Consider the following 12,997-nt stretch of genomic DNA (forward strand, 5'->3'; position numbering starts at 1 on the left):
TGCATGTTCTCCCCGTGCTTCGGGGGTTTCCTCTGGGTACTCCGGTTTCCTCCCCCAGTCCAGAGACTGTAGGCTGATTACATAGACTATAGACAGTAGACTGATGCATTGTAGGCTGATTAGAATGTCCAAAGTGTCCGTAGTGTGTGAATTTGAGTGTGTGAATGTGTGTGATTGTGCCCTGCGATGGATTGGCACCCTGTCCAGGGTGTCCCCTGCCTTGTGCCCCATGTCCCCTGGGATAGGCTCCAGGTTCCCTGCAACCCAGTAAGGATAAGTGGTACAGAAAATGGATGGATGGATGGATAGTAACAAGTTACATGGGGCCTTGTATGGTGCTCCACATAAAATAAGATTTTGAACAAGTCTCTTTTGTCAGTACTTTGTAACAGTCAGAGGTTAAGCTGTTTTTCAACATGGGAAAATATTTAGTATCTAGGGCTTTGCAGGTTCTCTGGAATGTGACAAGCTGCAATTTTTTATTATTAACATGAAGAGAGAAAAAGAGAAGCTAGCGAGGGAACAGTTGTTATAGCTGCTATAGCATAAATAATAACGGGAAGTAACACATTTAATGTTATGGAATAGCCACAAAATATAAATATAAACGGATAAAAAAAAGTATGATATCTCATTGTTGACCAATTGTGTTTTATTCCTGACAAATTCCTTTTTTTTACCGCAGTTTATGCTTTTGTCTAGCGTTTACTGTTCAACCTCTAGAGAACTCCACCTACTTTCACAGCTATTATGTGATGCACGACGACAAGCATATGGCTAGTTCTAGATTTTAATTACTAATAGTATGGTGTTGTACTGCACTGTCCAGTGGGAAAGCACTATTTGTGCCACTTGGTAGGCCACAAACCACACACCTGGTCCAAGCGTGTAAATAATGTGTTTCAATAAAGTCACTATGCGCATGAGTAACAATAAGGATGACTGACTATGCTGTTGGTGTAAAAACCTGTGTGTGTTATCAGGACAAAATGACACATTCCAACTCTATTGCCAGTAGCATTTTCTATTTAGGACACCAGCTATTAAGACAAAAAAAGACAGTGATGTATCCTGGGGCTCATTATTACAGTGATGCAGCTTTCAAGTTTTCATTGGTTGCCAAACCGTCCTGTTTTTCAGCATTCTAACTAGCTTGTGTAACTTTTTTAAATTGGAAAGCTCACAAAGTAACTCAAAATATAAACCTACCTAATTGTTTAGGTCACAAATGTAATCTAATTTTATTTGATGATTACTATTAAAAAGTCACATGACCTGTATATTTTCTAGTGGGTACTACGTCTATACCTCTACCAAGTTTGTTTCGGAAGTGTTTACACTTTTTAACTGATTAATTGTTTGTGTTTCATTTTCTGTTTTGTTTACATTGTAGATTTATTTTTTTTTGTACCCTTGATCGCTGTTGTCCAAGTGTACATGAGTGTTGTTCATATTTCTTTGATTGTGGTTTGGTTGCATTGTGTGCTCTTCCAGCGGCAGAAGCAAAAAAAATTCAGTTCATAAATAAACCTTTGCAATTTGTTGATAGACAGACATGCTACCGTAACCAAGCATTTATACTCTATAGATTTTCATGTCCTAAAGCAGGGTTTCTCAACCTACTGTCCTATACAGATGTGAGTATTCCCTGCTCCACACAGACCTGATCTGACTTACGTATGGCTCGATAACTAGCTCGTGGGTTGGATTGTGTGTGTTTAGAGTAGGAAAACTTTAAAAGTCTGCAGGGACAGGATTTGAAAAACATTGCACGAATGTTCATGAATTCTACTGCAGTATTAACCTTGATGCCTCGAGCACACCGCGCAACTCAGAAGTACTCCCCTTTTATGCCATGTTTGTGTCTTTGCCCTCCAGTCCCGACAGTACATCTTTTTTTATTATTATTATTATTTGTGGCACTGCCTCCCAGATGTCTGAAAGCTGTCAAACCACAGCCTGTTCATTCTCTCGACATTCCCACACAACAGTCCAATAATCCAACAGCCTTTAGACAGGAGCCAAAAACCAGTGCTTTGAATAATGTGTTCCATGCAGTAGGCCAGGTCTGCTGATCTTCCCGCTTCTGCTTGCGTGCTGTAATTTAAGAATCTACATTTCCCATCGTGTCGTAAAATTCATGAGCAAATAGAACAAGAGGTTAGTAAGTTAGCATCATTGCCTGAGCGTGGGAATTCACTGTACACTCTCAGAAAAAAATGGTATTTAACTGTACCTGCATCTTGTCTCTAGGGTGGTACTCTTATGCTTTATACCTTTTAATATATGGATATATTGTACCTTTTTAAAAAAAGATTCAAGGTACATAATTGGACTTTAAAGTGGTCATGAGATCAAAATTGGCATTTCAGAGCTTTTTGTACCTGACACTTAGTGTATGTATTCTTGCTTTATTGTCATAGTTGGGACAAACAATTCTGGGAAAGTGATTACAGTTTTCTGACGAGTACTAATCTTGTGACCATCCAGTTATACGCTCTCTAGAACATTACTCTACAGCAGCAGATCGTTCGCAAGAATCATGGTTCATTGGGGTGTTTTTGGCTGTTCATCTTGGGCTCAAACCTACAGTACAGCTACAAAGTCTTGCACAATCTTGTCATCTAGGATATTGGTCTTGTTCAAGTTAACTGTTTTGGGCGAAGTTGGCAGTGAGAAATCCCTACAGTCTCTACGGAATTATTATTATTTTCTTTCTTGCTTAATTTTCTCATGATATCGACATAAAAGTTGTTTTCTTGTGATCACCACTTAATTTTTTGTGTACTCGAAATGCATGACCGCTTGGGTCTTCCGTAGTTCTGTGTTTAGCTAGCCCAATAAACTACTGTCAGGATTGTTTGGATTTTCCGTATCTCAAACGCTATTGGCTGTTGTGTAAGTCAGTCAAGCTGTACAGTCACTCTGACTTTCTGTTTTAAAAGGAAATAATTCAGCATTCGGAATCCAATCAAGCCATTTCTTGTGGAATTTAAAGGTGCACTATATGCACCTTTCTAGGTTAGAAATATCTAGGTTAGAAAAGGGTGTACGCCTGAGAGTACTACATCAGCGATAAGGAATGGTATAGTTGGAGTGTACAGATAATGGTAAGAGGCAAAAAAAAATTCTCTCAACACATTTCATACATTCATGGAAGCAAAAATGTGCCCTGTATGTCTTTTTTTTTATTTTTATTTTTTTTATAATTAATTATGTGAATTGTCTTTATGAATTAAACAACGCTGTGTTTTTCATGTTGTACTCCGTTTGCTGTATTTATTTCCCCAAGTTCTATGTGTGTATGTGTGTGTGTGTGTGTGTGTGTTGCATTCATTCCCACTTGTACTGTTTGTACTGTTGTGTTAAGAACAAAGAAAAAGAACAAAGAAGAGATGGAAGTTCAACCTAACTTCTGAATTTGTCTTATTTGGATTGATCTCGCCTAAGTGTTTCGACCAAAAAAAAACAAAAAAACCCAGTTCTATATTAAGGAAATAGCTTCTCTTGCCACACCAATGTTCTTTTTTTCGCTTTCAATACCAACAGACACCAAACTGTGGAAAAATTGAGCCTCCTTGGCATCCCGCACTCACACTGTATACAGAACGTGCAGTTAAAACCACTAACGCATCAAACCTCAGTCATCAAACTTTCCAACCATTTTATGGTGATGTGATTTGGACGTTCTCAGTTGCAAGAGCCGAATTGCTGAGCAGTGAATCAGAACCTGATGTTCCCTGAGCTGTTTTTTTGTTGTTGTTGTTTGTTTTGTTTTGTTTTTTTTTTAAATAATTGGATGACTCAATTCAATTCAAACCACACCAATTGGTTCCAGGTGGAGCGAAGTTACACTGAAGACACAAGATCTCACCATCCAATTAATGTGCTTTGTTATTGTAACTGCTTTGTTGTGGTTCTAGTAGATTTTTTTTTTTCTGAATATTTTCAATTCTTGTGGCGTGACAGAAATCAGCCAGGAGTGTCTAAACTACTGGTTGGCATTTTGGTCCTGGTTTTCTTATAGTAATTCCTATGTTTTTGTTATGAGCGCTGACAGGAGAGTGGAAAACCAGAAAAACAGGGGACCATTCTATTCTACTTTAGCAGAAAGAAAGTTGAGCTAATTGCAGGTTTAGTAGGAGAACCCTAATTACACCAGTCATATGTCATGTAAAAATACAGGTCTAAATGCAGCCATTCCGGTTTTAAAGCTAATCTAAACAGATTATGATTCAGTTTAGTCAGCAAGACCATGTATACTGGTCATTTTATGCATCTTTATATTAAGATTTATTTATTTACTTATTTTATTGCAAAGCAGCACACTGGGCAACCACCACTCAGTGTTGTTACTTGTTTTAGTATTTTTTTAAAAATCATGATTTTGCATGGCAAATGTGTTCTTTCAGCAGTTTTGGTTTGGAAGGAGGGGTTTTGAGAGGTTTTGGCTGAATCATACAGCTGTATTTACATAATCCATCTTACCAAAATTCCTGATGCGGCTCTCTGATTGAAATCTGTTTCAGCTGCATCTGAAATGCTTTTACATTTTGCTTTTAAAAAAAAAAAAAATCTATATATATATATATATATATATATATATATATATATATATATATATATATATATATATATATATATATATATATATATATATATATATCCTAAACAGGATCTGAGACATATTTGGCCAGATGTTATACAAATGGAAATGCATCTGTTTCTACTGGGAACTTCTTAATTCCCACCAGCCTTCACTTTGTTCTCATGCTCAGATTGAGCTGTGGAGCATCGTAGTGCATTGGTACCTTCTTCTAAACATCTACCACTAAATTGCATGTTCCTCTGAGTTTAAAGTCATTACAAACAGCATGGAACTGAAACTTTGAGGAACGCCACCAGAGATTTGTAAGCTGATTTGCACATTTACCCGAATTTCTTTGCTCAAAGAACAGTGCATCTACTTATCTACAACAAATCCTCTGCTGAAGTAAATGTAGAAAGGTATTACCTCAAGTTTTGACCCATGATCATTTTACAAAATATATAAAATTCTACATCACGCTAGTTTTAAATGAACTCGTCTCAATGTATTGTTCAGGATCGACACATTGACTTGCGTTCAATTGACTGCAACTCCTTAAAAACCAGACTTAATTACAGTAACAAAATAATTGTACTTCGTTACATCTCACCTCTCAACACAGTCCAGATACAAGATGCTTAAAATGACCAGGTGCAAATGTAGTCATTTTCCTAAAGAATGAAAATGTCTTTACTGTTTTTCTACAGATATGACCAGGGTCATGTCATGATGCTGTGCTTTCCTGTCTGGCTCCGTTTCTGTTCGTCTTTCCTTTTCCTTTTGCTTTCGCACTGATCTCTGTTACTATTTAACCCTCGTCATCTTTTCTCCACTGTAACACCTTTTGCTTTCTCTCTTTCTTTCTCTTCTTCTTCTTCTTTCTCTTTCTCTCTCTCTGGGCCCTAGCACTCGCGAGAGCCTTGCTTCCAACACATCAAGCAACGTGGACAATAACCGGCGGCAGAACATGGCTCTGAGTCCCAGGCACATGGGCGGCAAGAGACCCCCGCCTCCATACCACGTACCTGCTTTCCAGCCGGTTCCAGAGCCACCCGCCGCTCGTCCAGAGAAACAAGCCTCAATTACCAGCGTGTAAACAAGGAACTGGAGCATGGAGGAAAGGACAACTCATTAAACGTACTGAAGCATTGTCAAATAAATTGAAACACACCCATTAAAAACGACATTATTTTAGGTACCTTGGGATTGGTTTAAAAAAAAAGCTTCATAATGACTGTTGCTGTTTGTTGTATGAAACTGCTCTAATTTTTTGATTTAAATAAGTTGATCTAAGGAACTACGGGTCTCCGTAACCTTTGCAGATTTGCCTCCGACAACTTGTTCTCGACCGTGTTCAGTGTTGATTCTCTACTCTCAGGTCAATCATAGTTCCACACCTTGTTCTGCGAAGATAGACTCTTTAGAGAACTTTAGAGCTATTTCTCACAAGTGCAGTCCTGTGCACCTGCTCTCGAGACCGGTTCTCTCAGTGCCCTTCACGATCCGGATCCGATTCAGACACCTTGGTCAACAAAATCCTTTTTCTGTTTATAGCTGAATTGTCGCCAAACCAAAAAAAAAGAAAGAAAAAAGAAAGGAATATTTTCATACATACGCATCAAGCATCCATTGTATAAAAACCCTAAGAAATTCATACAAATTTTGATACAACAGGTGCTATTCTTCTCTTGGCTAAAAATGAATTGCGTATCTAGGACAGGACAGAGATCTGGATGCTCTCCACCAGCCGTTGATTTTTTTTTTCTTTTCCTTCTTTCCTTTTTCAATTTTCTATTTTAACCCGGTGCTCTGAACTACTGAACAAGATGACAGAAAAAAAAACACACACTGCTACCTCCACACTTTGGTATGATGGCTAATAGTGACACGGATGGCGTTTCTTCCATTTGGTCAAGCCCACGGTTAGCAGCTTGCAAACTGTGAACAAGCTGTGGGCGCTTTCTGAGCTGAGACAGATGGTGAAGGTGCTAATGTTACCCACAATAAAGTGCTAGAAATCTAATTTACAATTCTTTGTGACTGTGGACTTTAAAAAAAATACAGGACTTCTTAATCATCTGGATTTGGTTTGAATAGCTATAAGACTCTCTTTATCTTACACTTTCTATTTAATTTGGCACACACATTTATCCAGCTTACAATTTTCCTCTTACTCCAATGCAGGCGATCAGCTAAGCCATGTTTGGTGTCTTAACATTTGCTTCTTAGGTATTGCACTGGAGGCTAAAGTAGCTAACAATGTTGAGGTGTTCGGTATCTAAAATGTGGTTTCTGACACTGTATGATACATTGTTATCTATTAAAATGGACAAAAGGACAACATCGAGCTAAAAACAGCCTCAGCAGCCATTTTGTTTCTTAGCACTTAATTTCATATGTTCTCAAGCCTGTAGGTTAGAATCAGATGATTGTACACACTGCCAGTGAAAAGCTTCTGAGCATGAATGTTTTATGACAGCTCACCCAGCATCTCCACTTACATGAGGAAAAAAATTAATTAGCAAGTGTTCAGTCCAGTAACTACACGTTTGTATTTAAGGATATGTTTATTGGACATGCTCAGATTGTAGTGGGACTATACAATGGCAAGAAAAAGTATGTGATACCTTTGGGATTAGTTGGTTTTCTGCATTAATTGGTCATAAAATGTGATCTCATTTTTATCCAAGTCACAAGTATAGACAAACACAACGTGCTTAAGCCAACAACACACAAACAATTATAATCATTCGTGTCTTTATTGAACACATCCCATTAAACATTCACAGTGCTGTGGAAAAAGTAAGTGAACACAGTACGGTACTTAATAGCTGGTCAATCCTCCTTCAGTAGCAATAACCTCAACCAAGCATTTCTGGTAGCTGTGGATTAGACCTGCACAACGTTCACAGGAATTATTATATTCTTAGGGTATATTGTGTGAACAGCTCTATTGAGGTCATTCCACAGCATTTCTATGGAGTTGAGTTTTGGGTTCTGACTGGGCCATGCCAAAAGGTGCATTTTCTTTCTTTCTTTCTTTCTTTCTTTTTTGAAGCCATTCTGTATTGGATTTACCTTAATGTTTAGGTTCATTGTCCAGCTGCATCACCCAACTTCTACTGAGCTTTAGCTGGTGTACAGCCACCCTGATATTATCCTGTAGGATATGTTGATAAACTTGAGAATTAAATTTTTTTCCCTCAATGATTACAAGTAGTCCAGGCCCCCGAAGCAGCAAAGCAGCCCCAAATCAGGACATTCCCTCCACCGACTTAGCTGTTGGGACGATGTTTTCATGTTGGTATGCGGTGCCATTATTATACCATGCAGTGCTGTGTCTTCTTTCCAAACAACTCGACCTTAGTTTCATCAGCCCACAAAACTTTTTCCCATTATCGTTGTGGAGTGTCAAGGTCTTTGGCAAACTCCAGGCGTGCAGATGTCCTGCCATGGACACCATGCCTGTGTAATGTTTTCCGTATAGTAGATTCATGAACAGAGACGTTAACCAGTTCCAATGATTTCTTCAAGTCATTAGCTGTCACTCTAGGGTTCTTTTGTACCTCATTGAGTATTCTGTGATGTGTCTTTGAGACATCTTGGCTTTGCAGCCACTTCTAGGGAGAGTAGCCAGAGTACTAAATTGTCTCTATTTATAGTCAGTTTGTCTAACAGTGGACGGATGAATATCCAAGGTCTTTCAGATATCTTTGTAACCCTTTAGAGCTTTAAGCAACTCAACAATTCCTGATCATAGGTCTTCTGAGATTTCTTCTTTTGCAAGGCATGGTTCACATCAGCAGATGCTTCTTGTGAATAGCAAAGTTAAAATGTTTGAGTGTTTTTTATAAGTCAAAGTCGTTCTAACCCACATTAATGGTCTCATTAATTGGACGCCAGGTTTGCCAACTTCCAACTCTAATTAGCTTTTGTTGAAGTCATTATCCTAGGGTTTATAGGCACATACGTTTTCCAACTTTTTACTGTGAATTTCTTCATCATATATTTAATATGTACAAGCACAATACAACAATGTGTGTTATTAGTTAAAACAGATTGTTTGTTTGTTGATTACTGTAACTTAGATGAAGATCAAACCAAATTTTAAGACCAATTTATGCACAAATGCAGGTAATTCTAAATGGTTCACATACTTTTTCTTGCCACTGTATGCAGGTGCTTTATATTAAAAAAATGAAGCAGTTATTGTAAGCCTAGGTTTGACTTTGTTAGACAGTGATCAAATCAACTGGATCAACTGTAAGGCTAATTAATATATATGATGCCCCCCCCCCGGGTGTTTCATGCCCCGAGTCCCCTGGGATAGGCTCCAGATGTCCCGTGACCTTGTGTAGGATAAGTGTGTGGATATTTCAGGTCAGGAAAATCTGCAGAATTCAGAAATATATAGAAGAAAGGTTTTCCCAGAAATCCACACTAATATAAATGATACCAATAAAATTAAAAGATGCACACTTCTCAGTCCTTAACAAAAATGTAAAAAAAATTAAAAAATTACTCAAAAGGGTTCAAAAACTTTTGACCAGCAGTGTAGCTCCTATTTGATTGGTATATTATGTATTTTTGTTATTAATATGATTTCTGAGCCAAACATGCTTATTCGTCCTTTACTTCTTCAGCCTGAAAACCTTTTTTTAAATTTTTTTTTAAGGTCACCAAACATGTTTGTACTGACTACAGTTATGGGGAAAGTATTTTTTTTCTGGGCTTTTTTTTCCTCTTTTTTTTTTGCTGCACTATTTCTTGCAGGGTTTTTCACATGGCCCACAGTGACTCCCTGGCAGTCATGGAATATTAACTTAAACCAAAACCAAATAATTTTCACACGTGTAGTCATATTATTCCCCTTTAATCCTTCTATAATCATCCAGATTCCTGAACACTGCTATACTAAGCCTTTTAAAGATCCATTTGAAGGAGTGTAAGTTTAATTTAAAACATTTCCCTAATCTATTCGCCATGTGTGTCAGAGAGACGAGTCCAATGCTCTGCATTCTGCTTCCTAACACACACACACTGAAACGTGACTTTCCTGAGATAACGGAGAGAACATTGGAGAGAATGGCGATTTTAAAACGTTTGCACTAAATGCCTGATGTGTAATGGCTGTAAACAAGACCAACTAACAGACGAACCATCCAAGATGGATGCTGTGTTTATACTGAACATATTTCACATGAAATGTGGATAGTCCATAAGATGTCTTCCCTTATCATGATGGGTTTCTTAGCGTTCTTGAAGACATTATTCCTCATTGTGACGTTACGTCGAGCTGTAAGAGATGTTTATGTCATACTCAGTATAATAACTTCAAAGAGGGATTTTTTTTGTAAAGCCTGTAATATTGAAAAGTCCCTACTTGTGTAGTTGTGGTGTTAAATGTTTAGTGTATATGATTTCCCCGCCCCTCGGGGTATTGTGTAACTTTTTAAGACAATAAAATAACAAACAATCACTAACTTGGTGTGATCTGTTGATGCTGAACTTGTGTTTTGAACTAGAGGGTACAACTATCCACCACAATAATAATAATAATAATAATAATAATAATAATAATAATAATAATAATTGAAGCTGCAAGCAGCATTTTGGGGGCTAGGCACCCAGACTTGTTGAACCGTACATTAACAGAAGTGCTACAATTAAGATAATAAGATAAGATAATACTTTATTAATCCCAGATGGAGAAATTAGGGTTTTGCAATTGTTGCATAGGCAACAGCAGAGCCATAACTATAGGCAAAGACATTTAAGAATGATTTGTAGTTACACATATTTGCCAGTCCGTTATAGGAGAATGAATATCAGAGTTACTTTGATAATTTTTGTTTAGACACATCTCAAGATGATGTGAGCCAAATTTGCTGCAGATTAGACAAAATTTGGAGGAGTAGTAGCAAAAATGTCACTTAGATTAATACATTTCTAGCATGTTGTTATAACTTTTGACCAGTAAGTGGCACTGTCACAAAATTTGTTGTGTAGCCTCAGGGCATGGTGCTGAAGATGCCTACCAAGATTTGTGTCAGTGTGCAAGGTCATTGCTGAGATATAGCCTCACTTCTTGTTTGTTGGCCCATTACGAGCAAACCGTTAAGACTATTCAAAATTCTTTTGATAACTTAAGCCGGGTGCACACTGTGTGATTTTTAATAGTCCGTTGCGACTGTTGCTTGTCGGACTGTACGAACTTGATCCCCGCTGTAAGCCATGTCACACTGTAGGATCTCAGCCGTCATTAATGTCAGACTGTACGACAGTCAAGACGTGAAAAACGGACACACGCAAGAAGACTCGTACAGAGTAGGAGAAGCCACACTACAGGACTGTGCCTCAAATCTTCTGACACTGCCAGAATTTAATCGGAGGAAAAATTTGATCGCAACGGCCGTTAATCGGCTGTCGGGGAACGTGTCAAACTAGATATCAAAGACTACAGATTTTGACCTAGGATTATAGGAGTATATTAGGACTCTCAAAATTTGTCTCAGATGACCAAATCATGGCCAAAATCATACCGTGTGAACCCGGCTTTACTCTGAAGATGATGTGTGCCAAATTTGCTGCTGATTGGATGAAATTTGTAGGAGTAGTGGTGAAACAACAGTTTTTGACAAAATCCAAGATGGTGGAAAATCTTCTTAGGTGGAAATTGATGTCATATGGTGCATTGAACTCGTCTCGACCCAGGGAATCCAGGGACTTTTGCATTTTGGACATGCGGTTCAAAAGTTATGACCATAAACGTATTTCCAAATTAGGCCCAAATTTGACCCAATGGTGGCGCTAGAACGTTGGCAGCACTAATAATAGCAACAGGAAAATTACAGATCCTAGATCACATTAGTTTGCAAAAGAGAACATAAATACACTATTTCTCAGGCTGCATTTCCTTTGGAACATTTAAATGGACATTTAAAAATGAAATTTTGGATAATGCGGTGTGATTTTCCACCCTGATGGTAGTAGTAGTGCACTGCTAACAGATTACTGCTTTATCACCACCACAATTTGATGCATTCACTTCTACAAGCAAATTATAGTAAGTTGCATGTAAAACCACATGTGTGGTTACATGTGGGGTGTTAACTTTACATATCTTTACTAAATTACAGATTACATCTGACCTGAATTTCACATATTTAGATTGCTGTTTTCACTCCCTAGTCAAATGTCAATATTGTACAGCTTAAACTGTATTTTTGGTCTCTATAAGTGAAAGTGGTGTCATTCATTTAGGAGGATACTTACCCAAAAAGTTCATAATATTTGTTATTATTTGTTATATACAGTGGAGTCCAGATGTCTGAGACCACGCTGACTTTTTTAAATTTTTATTTAGACCTGTGAATAAACAGGAAGTTTTTGATTTTTGAACATTTTAAAACTTGTAAAAAGGACAGACATATTCACTGTTCAAGTGTGTGTGTGTGTGTGTGTGTGTGTGTGTTAATCACCATTCACATGTTCATTATTCATTAGTTTATATTCTTCTCATGTTCATTCATTTTCATATCATTAGCTCACTCATTCCTTATATAATCTAATATCATCTAGAATATAATTATTATTGTTTTATTTATTTTTTATTTTTAAAAAAATCATAATTCCACCAGTCTCCCTGATCAACGAGTTCTTATCAGCGGTTTGGTCCTAACATGTACTTAGCTTCGTCATCCGCAGCTGTCAGGATTCAGTGGAAGTGTGTATAAAGGTCACAGCTGCAGTTACTGCAGTTCAGCGCACAGCCGCAAGGGGGAGCACACATTGAAAAATTTATTTCTGTACTGTAAAAGGATAACCCTGGTCTTATTATCAGAACCCAAAAGGGCTGATACTGGATATTTGTTATAATAATAATAATAATAATATTAATAATAATAATAAAGCTTGATGGGGAACTACACACTGAATCTGTAATGACAATACAGCTATTATTATTATTATTATTATTATTATTATTATTATTATTAGTAGTAGTAGTAGTAGTAGTAGTAGTAATAATAATAATAAGATATATAGTGGTCAGGGTTCAAATGAATACATTTAATAATACTTAATTAGTTAATGTATACAAGAGTACATTTTTTTGTTTACTCATTTTCATTTACATTACATTAAATACATTTAAACGTTTTAAAAATTCATTTTTGCTGTCCTGTGACTTTTGCTATAAAGAAATCATTTATTATTATTATTATTATTATTATTATTATTATTATTATTAATTATTATTATTATTATTATTATTATACCTGTATTGTCATTACAGATTCAGTGTGCAGTTCCCCATCAAGCTTTATTATTATTATTATTATTATTATTATTATTATTATTATTAAATCCTGTGCAGAGTTAGAAGTCACAGTAACCAGGTCAGAGCAG

At 36.9% G+C, this 12,997-nt stretch overlaps 1 protein-coding gene across 8 annotated transcripts in view; it reads left to right on the top strand.

The window, feature by feature from the left end:
* stox2b (storkhead box 2b) overlaps positions 1-10,107 on the top strand; it is an 84,515-nt gene extending 74,408 nt beyond the window's left edge. For 7 of the 8 annotated variants that reach the window (XM_017485334.3, XM_053685957.1, XM_017485336.3 and 4 more), the window contains one exon: positions 5,495-10,107. In XM_017485334.3, the coding sequence (XP_017340823.1) occupies positions 5,495-5,684 (190 nt within the window). In that variant the 3' untranslated portion in view covers positions 5,685-10,107. The other variant, XM_017485335.3, reaches the window with a different exon arrangement.
* The last annotated feature ends 2,890 nt before the right edge of the window (positions 10,108-12,997 follow it).

This window comes from Ictalurus punctatus, chromosome 14 (assembly GCF_001660625.3).
Source record: "Ictalurus punctatus breed USDA103 chromosome 14, Coco_2.0, whole genome shotgun sequence".
In the NCBI taxonomy this organism is placed as follows: domain Eukaryota; kingdom Metazoa; phylum Chordata; class Actinopteri; order Siluriformes; family Ictaluridae; genus Ictalurus; species Ictalurus punctatus.